Source organism: Grus americana, chromosome Z (genome assembly GCF_028858705.1).
Source record: "Grus americana isolate bGruAme1 chromosome Z, bGruAme1.mat, whole genome shotgun sequence".
Lineage (NCBI taxonomy): Eukaryota > Metazoa > Chordata > Aves > Gruiformes > Gruidae > Grus > Grus americana.
The window spans coordinates 44,813,765-44,841,108 of NC_072891.1; the positions used below are offsets into that span (position 1 = coordinate 44,813,765).

Genomic DNA, 27,344 nt, shown 5'->3' on the forward strand with positions numbered 1-27,344 from the left:
AAAGTTAATCAAGATTAAGTTGTTCCGAATGCAGAACTCTGTTCCTTTTATGTCTACTGTCTAAATGAATCACTGCAGTCCCCTCTGTGATGTGTTGCCAAATGGAAGTCTTATTCTTCATCATAGCTCTCTCCTTTTTACATCCTTACTGAAATATTAGTTAGCAAAAATAATTACTTTAACCATCATTTTCTTGTTCTCTGAATTTCAAATTTAGGTCCTTTTCATTCATTCCAGCATAAACTCCAACAGCTGTTAAAGTGAATAAATTACTTAAGTGGTCTTAATGCACATTGCTCAAACTGGGCTACATGAATGTACACTAGCTTTTTTGTCTATAGGAACCTTACAAGTTCTCATATGCTTCACATGTGCCTGAAAGTGATTTATTATATAGTGTAAAAGCACACACATTCTTCCTAACTGTTTGTTCAACAATTCATACAATCAGTCTCGCATCAGAGAAAACCAAAGAATGGCTTCTAGTTTTTGCCACAGTAAACCAGCCCTTTTTCAGCGGTTATTTGAAACAAAGTAAAATAGTGCTTTCAGCACAAATTGCTACTGACTTCAGGGTGCTGTCATTCCTAGCTGTGTATTTGGTTTGTGGTTCAAGCTTAGCATTGACTGAAATGCACTGGGCCTCACTGGCAAGGTTTTTGTAGCAGAGGAGGCATGGAAGCACCATGGACCCACGGCAGAAGCCAGGCTGGAGGCGCCTCGGAACCCCAAAGGGCTGCAAGCATGGGCGGTGGGGTGGGAGCAGGGCAGCCACCTGAGCAATGGCCAGCAGGGCCGACCTTCACCAGAGAGCTACCAGTGGAGGGGCCTTGACAGAAAGACCCCCATCTCCTGCACCACCTGCAGGGAGGGGTTTGGCAAACAAAGAGGGGAAAAGAGGGGGTTTGCAGTGGTGCTTATTTACTTAAGTGCTTTTCTATCAGAATCAGTAATCTGAGGTTTGATAACTGACAATAAATTGACTGAAATTCCCCAAAAATCAATTAAATGTTTCTGCCCACAACAGTTGAATCCAATCTAACAATCACAGTTATCTACCAAAAATTAGGCCTTGTAGTCTACTATGCTGAAAACCCCAAACATGATTAAAAATGAGAAAATAGGGATTAAAAAGACAGATTACCAAAAAGAGAACAATTAACACACAAAAATAAGGTAAATTCACAAGAAAGATGAACTTAGGATTTTTACCATTGTGTGTTCGAAAGTGCTAATTTAGCACACAAGCTCCTAAATAATTATCAAGGATTAGTAGTTCCACAATGTTGTTATAATTATTAAACTGCACAAAAATTGCATTTTGTGATCTCTAGTATAACAAGAACCCTACCATAATTTACTTACCTAGCAGTCATTCAATTCAGGGCAAGTCTTGCGTGTTTGAAGCTGGCGATACAAAGGTCGCTATTTCTAAGCCGCAGCAGAGTTGAGAGCTTTAGACCTGAATACTCCCAAAGCCAGTCATCTCCTCCATAGTTTCCCAAGCACATTCAGTACAGCTTCCATGCATAGCCTGACTGTCTCTGGATAGATAGCTATAGGCTCACTATCACTTAAACCTATCCAAAAATCTAGAAGCCATGGGTTCCTTTGCTTAGATACTGGAAATGCAAAACCAATAGGCAAGCTCTGGATTACACCTAATAGTTCTAAGAAATTAAGATCCAGGCACAAAGCTCTTCCAGTGACTCTCTTAAAAGCTTTGCTGAATAAAGACCGTGTTATTTACATAATAGCTCCATAGTTAAGAAAAATGTTGACAATCCTTTAAAAGGGAAGTGCCAGGTAGTATGGTAATTCGGAGGGTAAATATGAAGAGAGGAACTCGTCATGAACTGGGAGATGCTCTTTGTGGAGCTGACCTCTGTGGAAGCAGGGAGACACATTTTCTCACTCAGTCCTGAATATCACCACCCCTTGCAGTGTACCATTTAAAATTTACCTCTTCGTTGTCAATATTGTACTATGGGACAAGTGAAACTGTGGAACTGAGAGGCTAGGACTTCATGCCTTCTGAATATGAAGAATTCAAACTCATGTCTCCCCTCTCAGACAAGCACATGCCATTTGCAGCTTGAACCTTCCTGTGAATCAGTCTCTCCAACTCAGAGAACAGATGCTTTTATTAAATCTTACAATACAGTCAGCACGACTTCATGAAAAAACAACACAGGGACAGCAGAACAGTTAAAACCACTTATTGACATTTGATGCAGCCTTGACTAAACAAGGTAATCTGTCAAACCTTTCAATGCCATTTTGTTTGTTTTCAATGCCATTGTCAAGTCTGTTGAATCCAGTTTGCAGCTAGTCCCTTGAATTCCCAGAACAAAAATAATATTTTTCATAAGCTTCCAACGCTACCTACCTTCATCTCAAAAGAATACTTTACCTCTTCTTCCTCCTACAGGGACCTCCTGTAAGTTTTAACTACCATCTCCTGCTAATCTTAAGTGTGATGCTATTGTGGGCTTTAAGATAGTTTAACTGATTCTTCCTTTAACCCATACCACACTAACATAAGCACGGCTTCTCTCTCTTTACCTTTTTCTCTGTATCTGTGTTTAGTAAACAACTTGTTCTTAAAAAGTTATACATAGACCCTATTGAGTGTATATTCCTGAAGGGGTGGTAATGATATGTCCTGGTTTCGGCTGAGATCATTTTCTTTTAGTAGCTAGTAGAGTGCTGTGTTTCAGATTTAATATGAGAATAATGTTGATAACACACAACATCTGCTTTCAGTTGTGGCTGGGTAGTTGTACACCAAGTCAAGGACTTTCCAGCTTCCCACGCCCTGCCAGGTGCACAAGAAGCAGGGACAGTACAGCCAGGACAGCTGACCCAGACTGGCTAAAAGGACATTTCCTACTGTAGAACATCATGCTACGGATATAACTGGGGAAGCGAGCCGGAAGGTGGGATTGCTGCTGGGAAACAGACTTGGTATCAGGTTATTGTTTAGGTTTTTCTCCTTCCATTGTGGTGACCAATTACATCTGTGCATCACTTGGGTTTTTATTATTATTACCATTGTTATTCTTTTCCTTTGTTATCCTATTAAACTGCCTTTATCTCAACCCACAAGGTTTTTTTTCATTCTCCTCCTCTTTCCCTTGGGGCAAAGCCACAACATGAGATAATAAACTGGTACATGAGAAACTGCTGATAAGGACTTTAACACCCTCCAGGTGAGGCTTCATTGTCTGTCAGAACTCAATAAATGGGCTGAGAGATACAGGACCTTGCTGCTAAATGGCCGAGACACTGACTTGAATAGGGTAATCGCTGCATACACGTGTACCATGCAACACCCCCCAATAAAAGTAAGGCAGCTTCAAGGGGATGGAACGGGTGCAGATGTAAATCACCCTGCAGTCATGCTTTTGGCACAGTCATAGGAAGGGAAAGAACAGCTTGGAGCCAGATTTTATTTCAAGTCACTTAAGAATTAAACTAAACAGAATCTAGGTAAGTGCCTGCCCCACCTCCTCCTGGGTCGTTTAAAGGATACAACCGAGTGGTCCATGTTTTGAACAAGTGTGAGGAAAAACTACCTGCAGCCCCCAGTCATGTATCAGTTCTGACTCCATGTGCTCGGACCCATTAGACATTACTGCTCAGCAGATTTGCCTTTCAGATCTACTCCAAAGTATGTGCTTTTCTTCGCTCGTTACTATGCTCAAAGCATCAAGTCTCTAATACTTGTACCTGGCATCTGTAATCAAATTTACCTTAAGATCACAATTCTTTAAATCAGAATTATCCATGGATTCTTCAAATTTTAGTCTTACAGAACATAACAAATAATAATTTAACAAATGATAAGCAAACACTGTAACTCATTACTTTAAAAAGTAACCTTCTATGCATATCATGAAATGGAACTGTTATGACAATTTCAGCAACAAGATTACAGACAATAGAACAAGGTATTACCTAAACTGTTGGTGATAATATCAAATAGAAATAATAAAACAAAGCTGTGAAGACTGAAGGCTCGTGGTTCTTTGTGTGACACTGGCCTTTAATGCCTAATTTTTATTTCAGGGTCACAAGACCTCTATTGCCATGTTAGTAGGCTACTGCAGAAATCAGCAGGAGCATTCAGTAATTCTCCTTAAGAGCCTAAAAATGCATACACCATAATTAAAATAAATTCCTCACCATTTTCACTCGTGTCCTTTTTTCCTCTCTCATATAAGAAAAACCAAGAAAAAGCTAATTCAATGCCTGCCAGTGCTGTAATACATGGGCAGCATCTACAAACAGTGAAATAACAGTTTTAAAAATAATTGTATTGATTATGCATATTTTATCCTAATGAGACATGCACTCCATATTATATACTTTGAGCTATAGCAAACATTTAGATTGTTGTTCTAAGACAGGAATCACAAGTAGCAATTTATTTTTCCATCAGATTCCAATATTCACATTTTTAAGAGTTTCCGGGTAAAGTTAAAAGTAAGTTTGAAGCAGTTTGAGCAGTTCTTTGGCACTTTGAAGTCTAAAACCCAATGCTTTAAACCATTCATGAACCACAAATTTTCACTGTAACCTTTATGGCTGCCTCAAAACCTATACTGTCAAAGCCATACCAATAACTTGAAACAAAGTTTAATTATTTCATGTTTACAAAATATCAACACTGCACTCTAATAGTGATCACACCAGTGTCAACCATTTCACTAAATGTTTAGTGTAGCAAAAGAAGAGTTAACACAGGATTTGTTGGAAAAATAGTCACAGTCCACACTGTACCTCCATTCTTTATGCTCAGCCCACTGTGACCACAGAAAGCTGTTCAGAATGTAGTTATGCTGCAAAACAGTCTATTCTTCAACCTCAAGAACTGTGACAGCATTTGGCTATTTCTTTTTCTCATAAAAATGGGAGAGAGATGTCTTTTGAACTATAACTATCATATGTTACAATTATGGTAATTGCTTTAAAGTTATTTTTAAAATAAAAGAATCCTATGGTAACTTCACAGCCTATGTCAGTAAGATCAAAATTAATAAGAATTTATTGTTTATAACTGTGTTTACTTTGTCTGACCATTTCACCACCCAGTAATTACACTATAAAATTATTTTTTACCTGAAATAATAGTTTCACACCACACAATAAAAAAACCAGCAAGCACTGAACAAAGCAAATCTGTACATTAAAAAGTAATTCTGAAGTTAATTAGGCCTGTAAATTTCAAGAGGATTATTAGGCCATTACTCTACTGCTAGGATAACCATCAAGAAGCCTGGAAAGTTAAGTATTTGGCTATACCCTGTTTAAGGAGGCACTATACCAAAGCAGTAGCAACACACAAAAATCAAGGACAGTATGCAAATGTCAGTCCTTCATCAATATAGCTTTCTGTATCATGTCTTAATTAGAACAAGAAGCAGTTCAATACCATCTTTTTTGGTGAGACATAAGTTGAAAATTTCTCTGTAAAATAAAATAACATCCCAGTAGATGCCACCATAGAAGTTCAACAGCTTCATGAAACACTTTTCAACTCCAGTTGGTGTCACTTAATAGCAATTTGCCTTGGAAAAGTTTATGCAAAGTAAAATGCTCTGAAGGGCATCTTCAAGCGTAACAAGACAGGTCAAAATATTATCCACAGTGAATGTGTATGTAGCAGAAAATTATTTAAAAGGAACCTAGAAAAAAGTGTACCAAAACATTTCTTTAAGCACTATCTGAAAAAATGCACTAAACCAAATTCTTTCTTTGTTCATCTATGCTATTTTGGCCTAAAATAGTTGAAGTACTGCAAACAATTCATAACATTCATATACTTTAAAACACCATGCAATAAACTCACTATACATTCTTCAGTGTCAAAAAGGAGTATTTTAAATGCTGAATTCAAGTCAAGAACCAAAAAGGCTAGTTTCAACTGTAAGTACCATTCCTAACTGACATCACAAGAATAGCAAACTATTGTATTTGTTCAAGGTGAAGATTATTTTACTGTTTTGGATTAAGTGCATTTCAGTGTGTAGTTTCTGTTTGTGGTAGCTTTGGCAAGAAGAAACACAGTGAAAACATTATATTTGCCTTCATACTGGCACAGTCAGTCTTTGCTTTATCTTTCTTTCAGTCTTCAAGTGTTAATGAATCCTCCTAACAGTATTATTACCAAAAAGATATTCTAACATTAAAAGCAGAGGCTCTTACACTACCCTAGTGTGCTAAGAGACAGTCAGCACTCCGAGTTCAAGTGCCCTTTTTTACTTAGAAACCAACTAGTTAGTTCATGCCTAACAGAACTTACCAAGCTTGGTTTACTATGGATCCAGGCTGTATATCCATATATTGCTCCACCAAAACATCCCCAGCTTTGCTCCCACCACAGCATTTCACTATCCTTCCATGGTTGTATTTCTACTTGTTGTCCAAATGATATAAATTCCTCTTACCACACTCCAGTATTCACAGCCCAGCTATGAGGTGTGCAAAGAGCAGCATGTACTGGCTCTAAACTATATTCGACAGAAGATGTGGCCTGAATTTCCACTGAAACCTTTCCTTCTGTATGGCAGTATTTTGTTGCTTACTCTCCAGCCATCTCTCTTTATCCATGAGACTTAACTTCATGGTGTAACATATTTTAGGAAAGCCAAAGACAGCTAAATACAGTAAGCTGTACCTGCTCATCTCTTTGTCTCCACTCCTGCCAATTTTCTTCCTGAGAGTCCTTCTGCAATGCAGTGTGCAGCTTTCGTTCATGCTGAGACAGACAGCCTCCATGTGAGGATTTCTGAGGAATCTTTTTAAAAGCAAGGTTTCTGAGCTGAAAAACAGTTATTTTTAACATTAATCAAAACATCGACGAGCATACAGAAACAGCCTTAATGGACTAACAAAGGCATTCAGACACAAGTGCAAATACACATGCATGTGCTTTACCTTACTCTGTAGTTTGTTTAATCATTTATGGTACACACTATAATGTAAATTATGGAGAACTGTGGATTGAAACACCACAGCCACATAACAAAACAATGAAAAAATAAATATATTTTGCCAGCTGAAAGTACGTTCAACAAATCTGAAAAGATAACTTTTTCCAAGAGATTTCATGCCGGATCAGGTGTTACGGTGTGCTCACACCTGACTAATTAAATATAATGCCAAAGAAAATGTGGTATACAGAGATTTGGCATCAGCAAACAGAGGAACCAGAAGTTCAGGTAGAAAAAGAACAATGTAGACAGTCCTTACAGTTTGTCAACAATCTAAAGTTGGTGACATTTTAAGAACCTGCATTAAGAATTATTTTTAATCACTGCACCATATGGATACAACAGTGCCATCTTAAAAATACCTTACATAATTATAAAATTTGATAGTGAACAAATAATCTGCAAATTTGGCAGCTCAAAGACATTCACTGCTCAAGCTTAAGCATTAACTGACACTCCAGTCCTTACTTGGAGTGAAAATAAAGGCACCAATCTACTATCAATTTAGAGACAGGGATTTCCTTAATATAAAGGCTCCTGGAAGGGAGAAAGAAGCTATTATCAGATGAAGAGAAACAAAGTACAGTAACAGTGTTCTCCTTAATGCGTGTTTATCCAGTGCCATGACTCCTTCTTAAAATGGCAGCTCAATTTAGCTTAAAGTTACTTAAAATCAGGTAATAATGCAGATACTTCAGAATTGTTTTCCTTCCCCCCCACAAACAGTCCCTTGCCATACTGCCTTCTGCTTCGCTACTGTCTCTCTTGCTGCCTGCACCAGCACTACAACCCCTTGTTCCTTCTTCAGATTACAGTGCTGGCAAGAACACTGGTGCAGACCATTCTGATTTATACCTTCAGTGGAATATAGCCACAGACATAGTATATGCTGGGGTGAAGAAAATGAGTCAGCCCTTACTTGCCTCTCTGCTGTCACAAGAATAAGTATCATTTCCATGCAAACTAATTTCTGTAGATATATGCAATGCATATGCATACACACAATTATTTTGATGGCATTAAAAAGTTTTGATGATGTTAAGATAGATATAAAGAAACATCAGGGTATGCTTACTGAAAACTTAACCTTCAATATAAAAGAACAGCATCAAAGCTGGAAATAAAAAACTCACTTAGCATTACTGCAACTACTAAAATTTCAAAGATTTTCAGTTTAATAGATACTAAAATAAAAGATGGGTTTGGGGGTTTTGTTTGTTTAATATATGAAATTTGGTAAGAGATGTGTGCAGTTTCAGGCAGAAAGATTATCTCAGATTGGCTGTTAGACATAGCAATCTAGAATTCCAGTTCCCAGAATCTTGGAAGAATTCTTTCAGTTTCACATCTTAATTGCCATTTCATCTGAGGTTTAAGAATCCCAATGCCAGAAAATCACCACTGTTCTTCACTCTGCCGCCCACCCCCCCACCCCACCACTCCCAATACACATGGGGAAAAAAGAAAACGCTGTGGATTTAATAGATTAAGGGGCTGGAGTGATGGATAAATCTGAAAATTACAACTTAGGACACCAGATTTTAAAGCTCTTCAGACAGAGTAGGTAGGCCTATCTCCTAAAAACAACTTGAAAACACCTTTGAATTTTAACATGCTGGCTGTTCAAATAGGCAACTAGAACCAACTACCTACAAAACTCTGAAAACAAGTTGTTTCTTATCAATCACTTTTTAGAAAGGTCATGCCCTTCATCAGAAATTAATTATTCAAGTGGTGCTATCAAAAAAGTGAAACCTAACAATTTATTCTCATTCAAAATTTTCAACTTGTAGGGAGTATCCTATGTTTATATAAGAATTCTTAATAAAGGAAAGAAAAAAATGTAGTCTCAGTGACTAAATAGCATTTGTTTCATAAAAAACCAAAACAATGACTTGCCAGGGACAGCAAAAATTATTTATAAAACCCTCCCTCACTACTGAAAACACAATTCCTTTACCTCATTGGCCTCACTCTGCTGCTGTTCTTTCTTTTTTCTCCTTTTCTTTCTTTTCTTCTCATTTGCAGATGATCTTCCCCCTGAAGCCTGAGATTTACTGGCACCTCGGCCACTTCGTCCTTTTCCAGGCTCCGAATCAGTGTCGCTTTCGACTTGCAGTAAAGCAAAACGAGATGCAGTGGTAGGAACTGAACTGATTACAGTAGATGCCATTGCCACATCGGAAATTCTACTGAGCTGGTTTTTTTTAGTTATCACGTTTCCTAGGAAATTAGCACAGAAATAAGAATGAAAACAATCAGTAATTCATATCTGTTAGTTACAGGATTAGTATTAAAAAAACCCCAAAACTCAGTATTATTTCTTTATATTTTTACTAAGCTGTATTATCTTAAGTATTCAAATGAGAACAACAAAAGGGAAGAATAATCTATAAACCAACAGTTATATTAGGCTACTACATTTGTTCCTGAGAGATGATGTTTGATGGAAAAAAACAAGTAGAAGGCTCTGAAACAAGTTGGCCTTCATGATCTGGAGGGGAGGAAAAGAAAATTAAAAAAATACAGTGTAGTGCTGCAAAACTGTTTCAGATTCCACCTCTGGAGCCTGACAAACATACAGTCTGAGAAAGAAAACAAGTAGGTATTATGCATATGCAGGCTCCAGTTTTGGGTAAACAGGCTTATTTCTTATTTTACAAGTAGTATCGTTTTGTTCCCAAGCCACTGGAAATTCAACAAGCAGTCTTCTCCACAGCAAGGCAAGCCCAGCATTGTGGCTAGTACTGTTCTCAAACATTAGGCTCAGCTGCTCTTACAGCACAACATACGGGATGAGGGGAGTAGGGAGGCAGAATTGGGAAACACACTTATGGCTTCTGTTGCCCCCTGTAGCTGTAATCAATGTGTATATCCCCATGGCACCATTCCAAAGTACAAATCATTTATCTAGTGTAAAAGTGAAATTTTTGGCATAAGAATATTTGGCTACTTGCAATTTTTCCATGCAAAGTTTAGTGAATTAAGAGAAGATTGAAAATGATGTTATTTCATCAGTGATTGTAAGTTTCATAGAAAACATCTAGCTATGTACTACAATAAAGAGGTGTAGTGAAATAACACATCCTTTTTGAAAGAAATCCTTACAGTTTGGCAAGTGTGAACATAAGCAGAATGTCTGCTTAGATGGTCTACAAATGTGTTGCTTGTTAACTACTATTACAGAAGAACATGAGAATCCACAGAAATTTCAAGAGATTGTTTTTATCACTAAATTCCAGACTTTCTCAAGGGCAAACCTGTCTGAGTGCTCTAAAGACACTCAGATGTACCAACACGAAACAATGCTATGTTACCAGTGCTATGGTAAATGGTCACCATTGTGACCATTAACCAAAAGAATTATTACAAAGAAGTATTACATTTCATTTCTCAGAGGTGAATGAGAATGAGCAAGTAAGCTAATACTGTCCTTATTTAAGTTTACTATAAAGAGAAAGGCTACAGTGAACAGCATTCTTCTCATACAAAAGTTACCCTACTCTATTTCTCTCAAAAAAAAGAGAATTAAGCTGATCGTATGAAGCTGGTTGTATCCTATAAACAAAACAAACTTGATATCAAATTCTGAATCTACCTGATGATGATGTTCAGGCTCTCTCATCAGACCACAACCACAGATCTAAAAACCCCACATCAGTCACATCTAAAACACCATAAGTAATTAGTACTTGTTACTCACTTTAAATTATTCAATAACAGCATAAGTTTGGATTTTTCTGGGTTTGTACACATGTTTTTAAATGCATTTTAATACTCAATCAAGCTGTGCTCTTACTACTTGAACATGCAGTAAATTGAAACCTGAAACTGAGAGAAAAGATCAGATACATCTTCACAGAAAAACAGCACCAGACAGAAATGCTCTGTCATGCTGTAACACAAACTTACAATACTGGATAGTGCTCTTGGCACTACACCAGACTACAACAGTCTTAACGCTGCAAGTTTGTAAACTCTGTACTGTGTTTGGCTTAAAGCAAATTAGTGCAGTACAGGATGACTCCAGAAATGCCAAAAGCTTGACATTTCTAGTCTCTATCTACTGTGAAATATTTGAGTTTTCATACAAATAAACAGCACAACACAGTCTTTATTAAGTTGTCAGCTGCTAATAGTGCAAAATACTTCCTTTTGCCCATACAATTTGAAAATATTTCATATTTTCAAGCTACAGTGATCCTTTGGAAACACAATTTCAGAGAAAACATCATCAAGATACAATTATTAGTCACTTTAGAACAACAGATAAAGAAAGATGAAAAGAGGTTGGACTCAGCCATAGCAGCTGTAGCTCTACATCACTAGGAAATATGGCTGCAAACTCCTCTCTCACTTTTCAACAAATACAACAAAAATACAACAGGTTTACTTTTCCTGTCTGACTATAGGTGGCACACAATCAAGTGCCCAGATGACAAGCATATTAGGCAAGTACTACTCATGGAATTCTGCTGTTATAATTCCCTGAAATACAACACGAAACAACATGAAATTAATTTATGGAAGTTTATTCCTCAATTACATTTGTTTCCACTGAATAGAAAAAAATAATAATAATAAAGAAGATAGTAAAGAGCTTGTAGAGGAAACTGCAAATACATGAGATTATAGACTATTTTTCAGTTAAGTTTGGAAGACCAGTTACTATTGCTAAGTCAGTTAGTAGGTCATTTCAATATAGCTATTTATATTACAGCAGGATCTAATCATCCCACTTCTGCAACACTTAAGATGGATCCCAGTGATTCACGGGGGGCCTACCACCATGCCATAGTTCACATTTTAACACTGCAACTACAATTACGACAGCCAAATGATACCATGTACCTAACAGTTCAGTTCCAAGATTTTACTCCCCTCCCAACAGGAAACCAATGGATTGATCTCAAAAGCTTTCAGCTAAGCATAGGTGCTTGCCACCCCATTTACAAGATTTTTTCTTCCTTTAACGGAGAATTATAATTTGTATTGTTCTTCATTATTATAGGTGTGAACAGTCTTATAAAATTAAAGCATTGACATTCTTGAGCTTGAGGCTGTGCTCAAAGTGGCTTTTTGATCATGCAAAACAAAAACAGAGTTCAGATACCATAGTGTGTTTTGTAATTCCATGGATCAAACTAGGATCTGAAAAATCATATCAACCTTTACAGTGGTTTCCAGAGTTTGGCAGTCTGAGAAGTGTTATGTATTCGTAACGGTCAGATGGCCACGGCCTATCTAAATGCAAGACAATTCCTTTCCTTACGATATGGAGTACAGCAAAAATCTCTAAGAGCAGTAAAAGGAAGCAAAGTGTGCTTGGGGCATCTACAGAGCTCATTAATATCTCAAGTAAGACCGCAACTTAAAGAAAGCCTAGCAAACAAACATCAGTACTTGGAGTTGTTTCCCTGTGTGTCATGCATTAGAGCTAGTCATACAGTTCTGAGAAGACTTTCTCTAATGTACCAAGAAAGTTATTAACCCTCCATTTTTATGTTAATAAAAAGATCACTGATAATGGCTTTCAAAGTTGCAACATCACTATGGCATCGATACACAGGTGGCAACAATAAATGACTCAGTTTCAAAACTTTCTGTTTTGTAAATCACTAGCAGACTACTAGTTCAACTGCCTCTGCAATCTGTTTCAAACAATAAAGTTTGTGAGAAGAGTTCCTACAACCAAAATGACATATTATTCAGACTGATGCATCAACAACATAGGATAAGCAGGATACACCATATAACTTCAAGGCAACATAAAAGGATTTGTTATGGCTAGCAAGTAGTCATTTTATTGACACTCTACTGATTTCTGGGTCATACTCATCTATAAATCATGTCAGCCTACATGAATGGATTATTTTGGAATTTGATACTAAATCAAAAGAAGTTGGTCCTATTTATGAAACACATAATGTATTACTTTAGCATGTATGATACAGTGATTTGCAAGCTAAAAGTGCTTACTCTAAGTTCTTGATAAACAAGGAGATGTACTTAAAAAGTTTAACTGTGACGTGACTGAAAAGGTGTCTTTTTAACTTCAGCTCCTTGAAGTGTACTAAGTATATTCAGAAACAGAAGATCCATCAATGCCCTGAAGAGCTTCAGTCTTGTTTCAGACCTGATGTAACAAAGATTGCAGTAATAAAAGTAACACACTCATCTGGTGTTACCCTAACTTGAAATCCCCTTTGCATCAGTTGCTTGCATTTACCCACCTGGTGCAGGTGAAATAGCCTTTGAAATACTTTCAAAAGTTTTAAAAGCTCTATTGTAAACTGTCCAATACACATACTAATAAGAGTTTAGCACACATCCACAAGCTTATTTGGTTTGAGCATCAGCAGCTTCCTGGCCTGCGTGCAGCTTTGCACATGTGCATGAGTTACCCTTTAGCTGGCAAGCGTTCAACCATCCCTAAGAAGTGAGCAGTACGTCACAATGTAGGAACCTCTAGTCTGATGCCAGTAGTACACCTTTAAGCACCTGTGAAATAACCACATAGCTTTAAATGTGAGGCTTTACTATGTCAAGGAAAACATGCTGAAAAGCCTAAAAATATAACCCATTTCCTATTTAACCACTTTCATTGTCAAATAAACCACTAATAAAGATGCAGATTTTAAAAACTTTGATAATAGGGTATTGTCATGCTAAAGCTTCTTCCCAAATACAATCTACTTGTTCCTACCACTAAAATGTGTATTTATCATAATCTACAATCAATATACATTCTTAGCAAACACCTGAAGCATTGACTGATTTCAGCACTTGCTTGTAAAACTGAAATAACACTGAAATACACAATATACATTTGTAAATGAAGGAACATGTCCATTCCCTACTGGCGCTAACTAACCTTCATACCTTCTGCACATTATGTATTGATCTTTGCCTGTTTATACATTTACCACAGCAAGCTCAATCTACTTTTCCTTATCGGTGCATTTACAGGAGGTCCTCTCAGTTGGACAAGCTCTCTCCATTCAAATTGCTTTTGTTTTATGCCATCTGATCAAAAGCTATAAAGCTGCATTAAACTGCTCTAAATCTTTAAAATTACCTAAAGTCAATTCATCAGCTTGTCAATTAGTTTCACAAGTAACTTCACAGCCAAAAAAACCCCAAATGAAACAAAACCAAATGCCAAAACAAAAAAAAAACAACCCTGTTCATAAATCTACTTGAGAGTTGCAGCACTGGCATACACAGCAGCAATAAACCCTTGGCAGGTAAAGGGCCTTGCACAGTTTGAAAGGGGAATATGGTAAATTTACTGCTGTGCTGCGGAAAAATTAATGCTTTTGAGGAAGAATGGGGTTTAAAACATTTTTTTAAACTCAGGATTAAAATGTAAAAGTGACTAGGCAAGTCTGACTTCAGTTTGAGCATAGGGTGCCGACTGAGAAAGTAACACCACCCCCCTAACGCCCTCCCCCCCCCCAAAAAAAAAATGGGGGAAAAAAGAAGAAAAAAAGAAGTAAACTAGTGAAGCTTTAAAGTTCGAACTTCTATCTAACAAACTTTGAAATTTCACACTCAATTTACTGTGTGTGACTAATGCAACAAAAAATACTAGCATTCTTAGATACCAATACATATTAGTAACCTTCATATACCAATACATATTAGTAATCTCAAAAAACCAGCGATCAGTAAATACTATGTTCTAGTGACGTTTGGGCTTCTAATTACGACCAGCGTTTTTGCTGTAGCTGATTTTCTTTTTAATGAACGCACCTCTCTCCAAAACACACAACCAGAAGCAGCAAGCCTTCCTTGTGCCACTGAAGGTAACAAACAGGTAGAAAAAGTCACTTTTGGGGAAGAGGCGCCTGTATTCCCGAGACAGACAGACACGGCTCCGGCTCCCCCCGCCCCGACACTGAGTTTGCCCGACACTGGCCGCGGGGACCCGCGCGCCCCGGCCACTCCCGGCCAACCGCCCCGCGGCCGACACCTGCGCCACGACGCCCTCCCGGCCGCGGAGCGCCGCTCTCCCGCCGCGGCCCGGCGAGGCCCACGCACAAGGGGCCGCTAGGAGGCACGGCCCCCGGCCCCGGGTGGACGCGCTCCCTCCCCGCCGCCACAGGCCCGCGGCCGCCCCCTTCCCACCGCGGGCAGCGCCGGGCAGGGCAGGGCGGCGCAGAGCCCCGACCGCCCCGGAAGGGAGAGCAGGTGGGAGCGGGGGAGCAGCGGCGGAGAGACGGACGGACGGACGGGCGCCCCCCGCGGGACACTCACTCGGGTCGCGGTGGCAGGGAGGGAGAGCAGAGGAGAGCGGCCGCGCCGCGGCCCCTGGGCGGGCGGTTACAACGGGCCGGCGGGGGCGGGGCGCACGCCGCAGCCGTAGCCGTAAGCACGCGCGCCGCTGGCCGGCGGGTTGATGTCCCTCGCCCCCTGGTTGGCTGGGCGCTGGGCACCGGGGCACGCGCTGCGCTGCTGGCGCTGCGTCACAGCGGCGTTACAACGGCAGGCCAGCCGCCACTGGCCGATACGGGCTCCCGCCGGGATCAAAATAACTACTGGGCGCGCGGCGGCCGCGCACGGGTCGCCTACCCTCAGCCCCCCCCCACCCCCGGGGCGGCCGCAGGGCCGGCACTGCCCGGCATGCACCGCGGGAGCGCCGCCGCCGGCCCCGGCGCCGCGTCGGAGGTTGAGGCGAGCCGGGACGCCAGCTGGTTCCGCTCACGGGGCCGCGCGAACCCATGGCGTGCCCCGGGGCGGAGCTGTGTCCCCGCGGCTGTCGGTGCGCGGCCGCACGCCCCCCTCGAGGCCGCTGTGGTGGGTGGAGGGCGCTCCCCTGCCCGCGGGTCCGGGCCTGAGGGGGGCTTGCGCAGCAGGGAGGGGGGCTAGGGGGGGCGCGGAGCCGGGACTTGGGGGGGCACGGCAGGAGGGCTAATGGCAGGGAAACCGGGTACGCGCCTCCATTCGCCGTTTGATCCTCGCAAACCGCAAAACATCTAACCTGTGTGAGCCGCGATGAAACGCGAAGGGTTTCCTCGAAGTGCTTCAAAGTACCGCCCTTCACGAGCACTAACGGCCAGCCGGGCGGCTGGCGTTCGGGCTAAAACCAAAACCAAAACACGCCACAAGACCAGAATTGGTTGTGTACACTAGTGAAGGTTTTTAAGCAGAAGCAAATCGCACCACTGCTCTTTGTAACCGTGGCATCCGGTCCAGCAAAAAAAACCCGAAACCAAACACACCCCCCTCACCCTTGCCCTTTGTTCATTTGCATTGTTTCTTTCAGCTAGTGCGCTGTCCGTGTGTGGCATCACTATAGATCATAGCATAAATAACCCAGGTTAATGAGGCTGCCGTTTGCAGTATAACAAAGTTTCCTGTATTGTGTTTAGTGTTAGCTGTCAAGTAAAAGTTATGTAATATTAGAAATGCATAAAATGTGCATTTGTTGAAGTGATGTCCTGCAAATATTTTTTTCTTACCGAATATTTTCAGCTTCATTTGTAAAGCCCTACATAGAATAACCTGCTTAATCAGCATACCGACCCTAAAAATCAGAGCTGACACACCGTCTCTGTATCGGCTGTGCAATAAACGTGCATTCAAGCTGGAAACTTCCAATCAGTCGGACTGAAAATTGCTGTGCCAGGATAAAAGGTCCCTCACCACACACTCCCATAGTTGGGAGTTTCAATACCTGTTAAATCTCACCTTTCGGTTACTAAGAATGAAACTTTGTTTTGGTATAGATGGGGTAAAACTTCAGTAACTTACTAAAAGCCAGTTTTGCTTCTCAAAGGTGATGCAATTGATGTTTACACAAATCAGAGAACTTCTGCAAACTACTTGCATGGGGTAACACTGCCATTAATGGGCAGTACTAAGCAAAGAGTCAGTAATGGAAAGGGCAGGAGTCTATTCTGGAAATGCAGCCATTACAGTGTTCAGATAATCGTAATACAGAATTCAGATGAGAACTAAAGGTAGTTTATATTCACAGTTACTAGCTAGACAACAGAACAGATTATACGCGCAGGTTTTTTGTTGGTTTTTTTTTAGTTAGTTTTAACAGGACATAGCAGGAGAAAAGACCTGTTAATAAGTGAAATACTGGCATGGTGGATCACTGCAAATTAGCTCCATATTGTTTTTACCCCCATATTGCACATCAGATAAATGTCATTGAAGGCCATAAATGCCAGTGAATAATATCAAGGAAGTAATATAAAGAGAGTGATAATAAAAGCCTATCAGATAAAGTCTTGGTTTTAATTAGCAGAAATAAGAGGAGCTACATATTGTCTGAAAGAGGTAAAACCATTGTGTTTGTTAGCTCTATTAGAGTTACATAAATGAGAACATAAATCAGTGTTTACTTTTCTCTTCCTTACTGATCTCGCTCATTTCTTTGCTTATGTTAGGTTCCTCTCTCGGTCAACAATTCTTCCACTTCTCCAAAGATCAGAAATGTATCTGATGTATTTATCTACATTAGGTGACATAGTAGTTATGTCTTGAAATGGGTATGTATGGCATACAGAATCTAATGTTGGAATAACTGCTTATGCTGCAGTGTCACAGCTACAGAAACCTCCAGCTGACATCTACTAGTGACTGAGTTGTACTTTCCTACATTTTCCCTTGCTTATCTCACGTCCATAAAGAAGAGGTTTTTTGTTTGTGAAAACTTCAGAGAAGAGGAACTCATGTTTATTTATACAGTAGTATGAGGTGCATGATAATGCACAGTATTACCTTGTGAAGAAATGCCTTCAACAATTCCTTCACTTAACACTGAGATGTAGTAAATAAGTACACATTTGAAACTATATTCACTTGTTTCTGTTTATTGCTTTTTCACTGAAAACATTAAGTGAACAATATATACACTAATATTAAACTTAACATTGGTTAAGGCTCAGTACTTCCATGACAGTAAAAACAATCAAGCCCAATCCAAAAACAATCAAGAAAGACCCCAATCCTTATCTCAGAATTCAGCTGAACAATAGCTAATAATTAGGTATACTTGGAAAGATACAATCATTTGACATATTAAGTGGATTATCTATCTGATTAGAATGAAATATTTCGCAGTCTACTCAGAGAATTTAAAAATGCGCCATAAGACAGTAGTTCCATTTATCATGCTCTAATAGCATCTTCATAACATGGACAGATTTGAACTGTGCTTGCAGCACAGAAAAATGCAGTTGTTTTATACATATCGCCACACATCCTGTGCGCAAGACCTTGCCTAGACAATAGCAGAAAGCAAAAATTCCTTTCCTAAGTACATCTAATAATCTAAGACAACATTTTCAAACATGACTGGCAGAAGTCACCACCACTAAAATAAAACTAACCTTACTTTCCATTCAGTACTGCCACTTTTTATGTAGGAGAGTTACAGTTAGAAGTGTTAATCTCAAATACAGAATTCTGGATTCTGCCTTCAAGTTTGTGCAGCTGTTAAGCGTATGCTTCTCAGTGACCACTTTCCTCTTACAAAAATGATTTACTTTTTATCCTGAACGCATTACCAACAACAGTATAGCAGCAAACCGAAAGATATGTGTAGTCTTTGCTCTGAAGCAGATACAGAACCCATAATAATAATTTCTCTGTGAAAGAACAGGACTAATTAGTATGAATAAAATAATATATTGGTCCATCTGGCTTACCTACAGGATGCTGAATTTGGTCCTCTGTTTTTTTGTTTTTTTTTTTTCCATTTTAGAAGTACAGAAATAAATACCACACTGAGTTGGCAAGTGCAATTCTTTAAAAGCCCAACAAACCAAACCAGAAAGTGGAATAAGCAGTTCTCTTATTTTCATAAATAAGCCATAAAGAAGAAAAAGGAAAGTAAGTTATGTTCCTTTTCAGGGAAAAAAATTATCATTAAGACCGATTTTGATCTCAAACATGGCTCATATAAAATGTTTTTAGATAAAAAGCCTAAAGAATCCAGTCATTAGCAACACTAGGTGCCAGTCTGGCAACTAAATTTTCTAGCTATATATCCAAATAAATTAAATACTTTGTTATTCTTTCTGACCCAAGAAAGTGAAGTACAATATTGTTCTAGGACATGTCAGTTACACAAGTGCAGTGCACTTCACAGTGCAATTTTTTAAAAATATTTCTATTTCTGAAGTTAACTGCAAAAAAACCCCAAAACAATATAAAATAATTTTGTCAGTGTTAAAAGGCCTTTGAATGAAAGTTCTTAGATATTGTATTAATTAAAATCCATCTCAGATTCACTGAAACTGTATGAGCATAACACCTAATGACTTGAGAGTGAGCATCAGGAGCTAGGGAACTTACTCATTTATCCATGGTTGATACTTCCCAAGACCATGAACAAAGAAATCTAACACAGTTGCTTCAGCAGCAACAGCTATTAAAAATGCAATGAGGAGTAACTATGTCATAGTAACACTAGACTTTTTGTCCATTTCGATGGAATCTGGAGCGATAGAATTGACACCAGCTCCAAGGCTTGAGCGTCGCAAAGACAATTCAGAGGGAGGAATATGACGCAGCTCTCGGCGAGATAGTTTTACTGGAGTTACTCCTTGAAACTGTGTTACAGTTTCTCTTCTCTGGATGACAGAAGGCAGCTGAGGATGAGATTCTGAAGGCTGAGCTTCATCTGTTCCTGTTTTGTCATCACTAGTGCTTGACAAACATTCTTTGTTGCACCCAAAGTCTGAAACATCTCCTCCAAGCTTGTACGAATCCTGCTGTACTCTTAAAATACCTGTTCTGTCTGTTTCTTTTGTTTTTCCTGGTCGACTATTGTTTTCAGGGTGAAGTGTTGACTTGAATTCTTCAGAAGCAACTTCTGCTTCATCTTGACTGGATGCCTTGTCACCAGCACTGTTATCTAAAATTAAATTTATCAGGAGATAAATAGCTAAAAGTTACAACTCCTCTGAGTGCCTGCCATCAAGAAATACTAATTAGTGAATATGGCTTTACAGCATCTGTAACTTGTAGTGTGAACTGGTAAAAAAATATCAGCACCTCATATTTTGTCCTTTCTGTTAAAAAGTTTGTCATCTACAAAATCATCAGAGGTGTTAGCTGTTACTTTCCTCTGACAAGGTGCTGGTTATACAAGCCTCACCATTCTAACTTGCAATGTATCGCAGTAGGCAGTCTTAAAACAACTGACCCATGACAGTCAAATATGAAGTTAGTCATATATTCAAAACCAGTCAGCAATTACACTAGGACAACACACAAAACACATTATGCAAATTTTACTGTAATGTACACACAGGGGTTTTATTATTTTTAAAGTTCAGCAACAAATTATAAAATGTTTTTATTACATTGTATTGCAGCATGCCTCAAAATGTATTCAAAATAAAAATTTAAACCACTGGTATACCACTGCTACAGCTACAAACCAATGTTGTCTCTCCTTTGAAACTGGGGGAGAGGTGTACTATATTCCTAGAGAACAGTTAGTTTAGTAAAAATATGATTTTTATGTCTCTGATATACTTCTGTGTGTTCACTACCCTTCAAATGGTCTATTGACAATTGCATAAATATTTTAAGAAAATATACTTACATTTAGTGGATGCCAATAATTGATGGGATGATTCTCCAAAGAGGCCCTTCAATTTCTTCTTCAGCTCTCTGCTGGTTTTCTTATAGAAAAATAATTCTTTTTCTAGTTGCTGGAGTTTTACTTCATACCCTTTCAAGGTTTCAGCAATACCTTCACTATCTTGTTCTAGGACAAGTAAAACTTAGTTTAAGAACCAAATACCTCTGTGCCAAAAATCAAGATGCCCAGCTAGAAAGAATACATCTTGTACCTTGCTGACACTTTGCCTGCAGGGTGTACATTTTAACTAGTATGACACAGGATAAAAAAGGCCATGCCAAACCCATTTGTCAGTTTTGATAGGAGTATTTAGAAGATTAAGATCAGCAGGACTGGTATCTTTCAACTTTCCAATAACAGCAAATTCAATACGAAAGTACAACAATTCTGATACTGCTTTAAAAACATATTCAGTTTTCCATTCATACAGACACCATGTGTCTGTTCCTCAGCATCCTGCACAACATCAGAATTAGTAACAGTCAAAATATATCTCTGAACCTTATTCTTTTTTTTTTTCAGTTGCAATACAGTAATTCTCAGAAGTGCCTGAAGATAATACTTGCTGTACAATCTCCCCCAAGAAGCAAATACCTTTGAAATGATGCAGTATTAACTGTAGTTTTTTCTCATGTTCTTTGTGTTGTAGGGTCAGCTGCCTGTCACACTGCAACTTGACATGTTCAAGTGCAGATTCTAATTCACGTATTATGTTTTCCTGCTCTATGACCTTCATTTCCTGTTCTTCAATCTGCAGTTGTAATTTACGTTCAGACTGACGTAGGCCAACAATCTAAGAAAGAAATACACTTCTTTTGATTTATCAAACCATTTTAATAAAAGCTTTTACCCTTCTGCTTGATGGATTAAAGCATACTAAAGCAATGGTCTTCACAACCATAAGCGTATAATGGAAACAGACTTGGCCCCTGCTACAAGTTCATGCTTTAGAAATGAGCTCTGTACATTTTGATCACATGGACTAGAGGATTTTTTTTAATACCCTGTGCAGAATTTAAACTAAAACAACAGTGGTTTCCCAATTCTGGAAAACTCCCAACTTGCATCTCACAGACAAATTGTTCACAAAATCACCCAAGGTTCACCCAAGGTCACAAAGGCACACCATGTCCTAATGCATTTCATTCCAGATGTCAGTATGATTCTTCAGGATGTGGCTGTACACACTACAGGCAGTGTATACAAAAATAGTTTATACTGGATTTAGGAAAAAAAATAGGAATACTAGCCTGAGCTTTATGAAGCCTGCAGTTGGGAAGAATTTCAGTACAACACCACTATTTAATTAAGTTGCTGCTCCAAAAGTTAGCAACACAGAGCACTGGAAAGGGGCAAGGAAATTTCCAGATTTGCAGCACTTTTTAAGCTAATGACCCCAAAACAACATATACAAAGTTAACATGCAAGTATCCTATTTAGGGTAATGTAAAATTTAAAAATATCTGAATTAATAGCAGATCTATGTAACCTGAAAAGTTTTTCACCAAAAACTTGTTAAATTTCATTTTATTTCTTGACACCATTTCACTTCATTATCTAGAATAGTAACAGAAAATAGGATAAAATATTATTCATTAGCCACAACAAACCTTGCTGAAATATTTAAAGAGGATAGCTCTGAGCTCAGCAGCAGACAGGGAAACTAGTTTTCCTATTACATTATTTTCGCTCTGTGAAAGAATCTGAGAAGATGACCTAAGCAAGTGCTGGCGATTCTGAATACTCTCATTCTTGTAATCAATAGCAGCCTCCAGGGCTTCAATTCCTTCCTCCAGCTGGAAAAGGACATGTTCTTCCTACAGAGAAACACGAGTGACATCTTTAAAAAAAAATGTAGAATTAATCTTTCTATACATAAGACATCTTTAACTTCATTCTCAAGAGTAAAACTAAACTTAAGGGCATGACAAACTAGTCATAATACAGAGAATGGAATGGGAAAAATAAAGAGGTAGAGTACAAAGTACCCCTTCCATGATACAGAGGTCAATCAAATGGTTCATAACAAAAACAGAAGTCATGTTTTCCTTTTTATCCTTCCCTCATCATTCCCACAGTTTGACTTCTGCTATTATTTTTTCGGTTGTGCTAGTTTTCTGTTGGACTAATGAATGAATCAGGTCAGTAAGGAGTTTGGTGACCATAACTTTTGTAGGGAAGTGGCAGAAATGCATGGCCTAAAGCACTGCAGAGGATTTTGAGGAGTGAGGGAACACATACTGCTTCTCAAGACCTAAAAATAATCTGTGATTTTGTATGAATTTATTGTATCTTCAATGTAATTATACTGATCAACTCATATGTGGACCATCAAGGTAATAGGACTTATTTTTGCTGTAAAAATACGGAGGCTTTCAGGTGAAGTTTACTTTTTCACAAAATCCTATGAAAAAAAATCAAGGGGAATCACTATGCGAGTAAATTGCCTTGTTCTATGTCCGGACATTAAAATATCTGCCTATGATAAACTGATGAACCTCTAGTTTCCTTATTTCTGATTATATGATCCTTAGGCTAGTGGAGTTTGTAAAGGCTGAATTAAGTCCCTTGGAATATAAACTGTGTTCACTGGTATGTAAGTAGTGCTATCATAGCAGTATTTTAACATTGCTATTTACAAAAGTACCCAACCTCTGTTCCTTGGTTCTAGCTTATCTAATATTTGGAGACATTTCAGGTTCTGATTGGAACACTTTATTATACAACACTATATAAAGCTTATATTAATCTTAGAGGTGCTTACTTACTTCGGTTGACAACACTTTACCATCTTTCAGTTTCTCGTCCACACTATTTCTCCTTCTGAGCAGCTGATCCCTTTCTGCCTGGAGAACCTGAATTTTTTCCAAAATGTCCATCTTATCTTCAGTGGTACTGCCCTGAAGCTGCATACCTTTATCACACAGTTCCTGATCCAGCATACTTAAGCGAGTAGACAATTTCATACTATCTTTGTTTAAAGCCTAAAAAAACCACAGGAACCAAAGATACAAAACTCAGATACTCCTTCCAGTAAGAAAAATGTGAGACTGTCACATTCTGCAGTGAAAGACTTGCCTGCTTCTTGCAATGGGACCCCATTTATTTTGAGTAGACAGCTACCATAAAATTTATTATTTACTCAAAAAGATGAAAGAAAACAAAAACACTCAACATGTCATTTTCTACATACTAAAAATTAAAGGGGCTAGCCATTATAAGTGACAATGATACTTCAATTTCTATTCACCTTTGCTACTGAAAAATAAATAATGTGAAACATTTCGCTGTCATGTTCTCTAGTTTGCAAAAGGACTGAGTCATCTTTCGATACCATATTATTTAATGCTCTGCAATAACAGCACTACACAATTTTTTTGTTTCGATGTTGGAATTTTGGGGAGAAAAAATGAATAAAAATTATTATTCTGTGTTATTTACATTTTAAAAGTTGATTTGCTCAAGCCACACAATAACTTCATGGCAGTGGTACAGACACAGGTCACATGGCTTGAGCCTCTTTGCTATCTACCTGCCCTCCTCAGTCTTTCAGTAAGCACTGTAACTGTGGTTTCATGTTTTTTCTTAAATCACCTGGCTAGATCTCAGTTTCTTGATTTCCAGGTGGCTTTTCTCTTTCAATAACGCTTCTTTTTTTGCTACAATGGCTTCTCTTTTCTTTAAATCTTCTTCTAGTTCTGCTAACTGTTGGTGCTGTTGGAGAATTCTTTCCATTTCTTCATCCAGCCATTTCTTTTGCTCTTCTAGTTTCTAAAGTTTAAATAGAGATCCAGAGAGCATTAACCAGGACTTTTTGGGTCAGAATTTTATTATTATGGGGGGGGTGTTGGGGTTTTTTTTAATAACTGATAAAACTGTAGAAGAAATTGACATTTCTAATGTTAACATTAATTCTGCAACAGAATCTCGACTCCGAATAATACAGAAATTGGATGGTCTTAAAAATAGGCTTAGTAATGTTACATTGTTACATCTTGTATAAACGAATTTCTATCAGGTGCCTTTAATGAAATGTATTCTTCTTCTAAGAACAGTTATATAAATAGATGTCTTCTATATAATCACAGCAACTGGGTTTGGAAGGTACCACAAGAATTCAGCTAGCCCATCCTCATTGCATTATAGTTGCCCAAGACCAGCTATTTGTGGAAAAACATTAAGTGACAAGAAATTATGATGTTGGAAAGAAGAAAGACAGTAAATGAGAGCTCTGTTTGTCAAAGTTTGTCAGTGGATATATTCCTGGTAAGGCTAAAAAGTTGCCTTTAACTTTTAAAATTTCTTTTCACCTCTAAAGACCTTGGGTAACTCATGAAATTCTCATGTTCCAATATCCACATCTGAAATAATGTAAGTGGCACTACTGCATAGGACACCTACTTTTCTAACCCTGTTAAGAACAATTAAAAACACAGACCTCTGTCATTTACGTCAGAGGAGAAAACAAAAAAACAAGCAAATCATGGAACATTTATAACAGAGCTCATCAGGATTACTCTCAAACCTACCAGACAACAAAACCTCAGGTCTCTGAATCAGCGTCTTTGACAAATCATAGAAAGAAAAGACATCGGAGCCTCTCCTTTCCTTCATTCAAAAAGAGCACAAGAGCTGCTAGACTATACTCCCAATTTCTGCTACAGCAAATGAGAAGACAAAACTATGACGGAATATTCTTCTGCTGAACAGTTTACAAACATGACTAGGGATGAAGAAAGAAAATTTTTTTGGGGTCCACACAGATTTTGAATAGATTAGCTACCTGTAGCTTCTGTGAAGTTCCCACTGAGTTATTTTTCTTCTTTTTAAATGCAGCAATCTCTTTATCCTTAAGTTTAAGGATCTTCTGTTGTTGCTCCATCTTTACTTGAAGTTCCTAAAACAAAAAAACCCATTCTTCCTGCCTCAGTCTGTTTTAAAAATGCATTTAAAGTCAGAGTCCAGCAAGTATATAATCTACAATACTGACACTAAATTTACATGTAAAATTGCAATTCAGAGCTAGACATCAAGTAATAAAATTTTAAAAAAAAAGCTGAAGAGAAAGGCAAACTTAAGATTTCTGTGAAAATGTTTATAGACAATTTCTTCAGTGCATTTGTCAAGACAGACATTACTTAAAACTACGGAAAGCCAGGCAGTATAGTTTATTGTCTTTGGGGAAGCAGAGGTAAAATTGGCTCATCTCATTCTTTGTCATAAAGAAACAGGAAGAATCCTACTTTAATTTGTTGCTGGTCCCGCTGAATCTCTGCTTCTAGTTGCTTCTTTTTTTCGCTCTCCTCACACAGTCTCTTCTGTAGCTGGGTCTGCTGATGCTTCATTTGAGCCACATTCTGCTCAAGTTCTGTTGCTTGTCTCTCACTTTGGTTAGATAAGGAAGCCAGATTCTTAGTGTCTTGCTGCTTCTTCTGTAAGGCCTGAATGTTCACAACAAATTTCAGCTTAATAGCAGGAAAACTTAACACTAAAAATATGACTCAACTTCATCCTTTATTTCACTGAGTTCTTAGAGTCAGCTAGACTTACTAACTTCTGCTCAAACAATCACTCATTATTTCTGTGGTTTCTGAGCTATATGGTAAAGTTGGCACAGGCAGAATTAATCTCAAGCAACATAAAAAGGTAAAGATGCAGTTCATGCCTGGCAATACAATGGAAGCAGTAAAATCTAACAGAAATCACAGCTCTGGAAAATGCGCAGAGACATAATGGTGCCAGAATGCTGGTCCTGAGCTCAAGTCAATAATCCAGCTACCTCCTTCTGTATGGTGCTTGTCTGACCGAGAAGCACAGAGCACCTAAGCTGGCCCTACACAGAATTTAAACTTAGGTATTGCAGAACTTAAAACTAGAAGGTCACTGCCAAACAAGTATGACTGTATTTGGCCTGGTCTTGCAAACCATCACAGTGATTTGCTTAAAGCTGGAATTTATATAGCATTTTCGTAAAACATCAATTTTATTTATGGCAGGTAATAAACTTGTAATAGTCTCCTTGTGTGGATTTTTTTTATGGTACAACATACAATGATGTATGAGCATCTCATATCACCCACTTCTTTCTTGGTTTCTTATCTACCAAGAAAATACTGTATGTATCTAACCACATCTATGTTAAATAGCATTCTGAGTATAATAGTACTGAGTTTCTCATTAGCTACTTCAATCCAACCAGCTTCCAATGTGTAAAACTGGTGAGAGTTTTACAAGCAGAGTGTTAAGGTTCAAAGGCTATAGTGAGGCTGAGATTTGCAAATCTTAATGGTCAGATCATAAATACCTGCACTTTCAATTTAGCTGCATCCATCTTCTTCCGGAACTCTTTCTGCAATTTGTTTTTTTCAGGAATGTCTCTCAGTTCCTTACTCTCCAGCTCCTGAAGTCGCTTTTGTGTTTCAGCCAGTTCCATTTTGGCCTGCTCAGATTCTTGCTCCAGCTTAGTTATCTTCAAAGAATATTGCCTACTTACAGACTCAGCATCCTTACCTTAAAGACACCATATCCAAATAGTGTAAAAACAGCAGGATAATCAGTTGAAATGTGATACTTAATTCTGTAGTTGAATCATTACTTACTTCATTCTGCCTAAACCAATAATTTCTGAAACATTTTCCAACCTTAAAGGAATGTACAGTTCCTTTTTTAACTCTGAAATAAAGGAAGGAGTCTTAAATCTTAATTCTTCATGAGTCACCTGATGTCACCAAATA

At 38.5% G+C, this 27,344-nt stretch overlaps 2 protein-coding genes across 13 annotated transcripts in view; both read right to left on the minus strand.

Annotated features, from left to right (window-relative positions):
* The window catches only part of GKAP1 (G kinase anchoring protein 1), a 28,027-nt gene extending 11,917 nt beyond the window's left edge, over positions 1-16,110 (minus strand). Inside the window, exons 1-4 of one of the 7 annotated variants that reach the window (XM_054810480.1) lie at positions 14,974-15,154; positions 14,754-14,800; positions 8,959-9,221; positions 6,683-6,826 (exon numbers count right to left, since the gene is read on the minus strand). In XM_054810480.1, the coding sequence (XP_054666455.1) occupies positions 6,683-6,826; positions 8,959-9,171 (357 nt within the window). In that variant the 5' untranslated portion in view covers positions 9,172-9,221; positions 14,754-14,800; positions 14,974-15,154. Of the gene's footprint in view, positions 1-6,682; positions 6,827-8,958; positions 9,222-10,596; positions 10,615-13,007; positions 13,143-14,753; positions 14,943-14,973; positions 15,155-15,257; positions 15,504-15,981 lie in introns of those variants that run through there. The other 6 variants (XM_054810477.1, XM_054810476.1, XM_054810478.1 and 3 more) reach the window with 6 other exon arrangements.
* A 1,709-nt stretch (positions 16,111-17,819) lies between these two features.
* The window catches only part of KIF27 (kinesin family member 27), a 34,561-nt gene continuing 25,036 nt past the window's right edge, over positions 17,820-27,344 (minus strand). For 5 of the 6 annotated variants that reach the window (XM_054810539.1, XM_054810537.1, XM_054810536.1 and 2 more), the window contains 9 exons: positions 26,915-27,120; positions 25,854-26,051; positions 25,394-25,507; positions 24,205-24,381; positions 23,379-23,594; positions 22,221-22,427; positions 21,205-21,403; positions 20,572-20,736; positions 17,820-19,875 (listed from right to left, as the gene is read on the minus strand). In XM_054810539.1, the coding sequence (XP_054666514.1) occupies positions 19,412-19,875; positions 20,572-20,736; positions 21,205-21,403; positions 22,221-22,427; positions 23,379-23,594; positions 24,205-24,381; positions 25,394-25,507; positions 25,854-26,051; positions 26,915-27,120 (1,946 nt within the window). In that variant the 3' untranslated portion in view covers positions 17,820-19,411. The remainder of the gene's footprint in view (positions 19,876-20,571; positions 20,737-21,204; positions 21,404-22,220; positions 22,428-23,378; positions 23,595-24,204; positions 24,382-25,393; positions 25,508-25,853; positions 26,052-26,914; positions 27,121-27,344) is intronic. The other variant, XM_054810538.1, reaches the window with a different exon arrangement.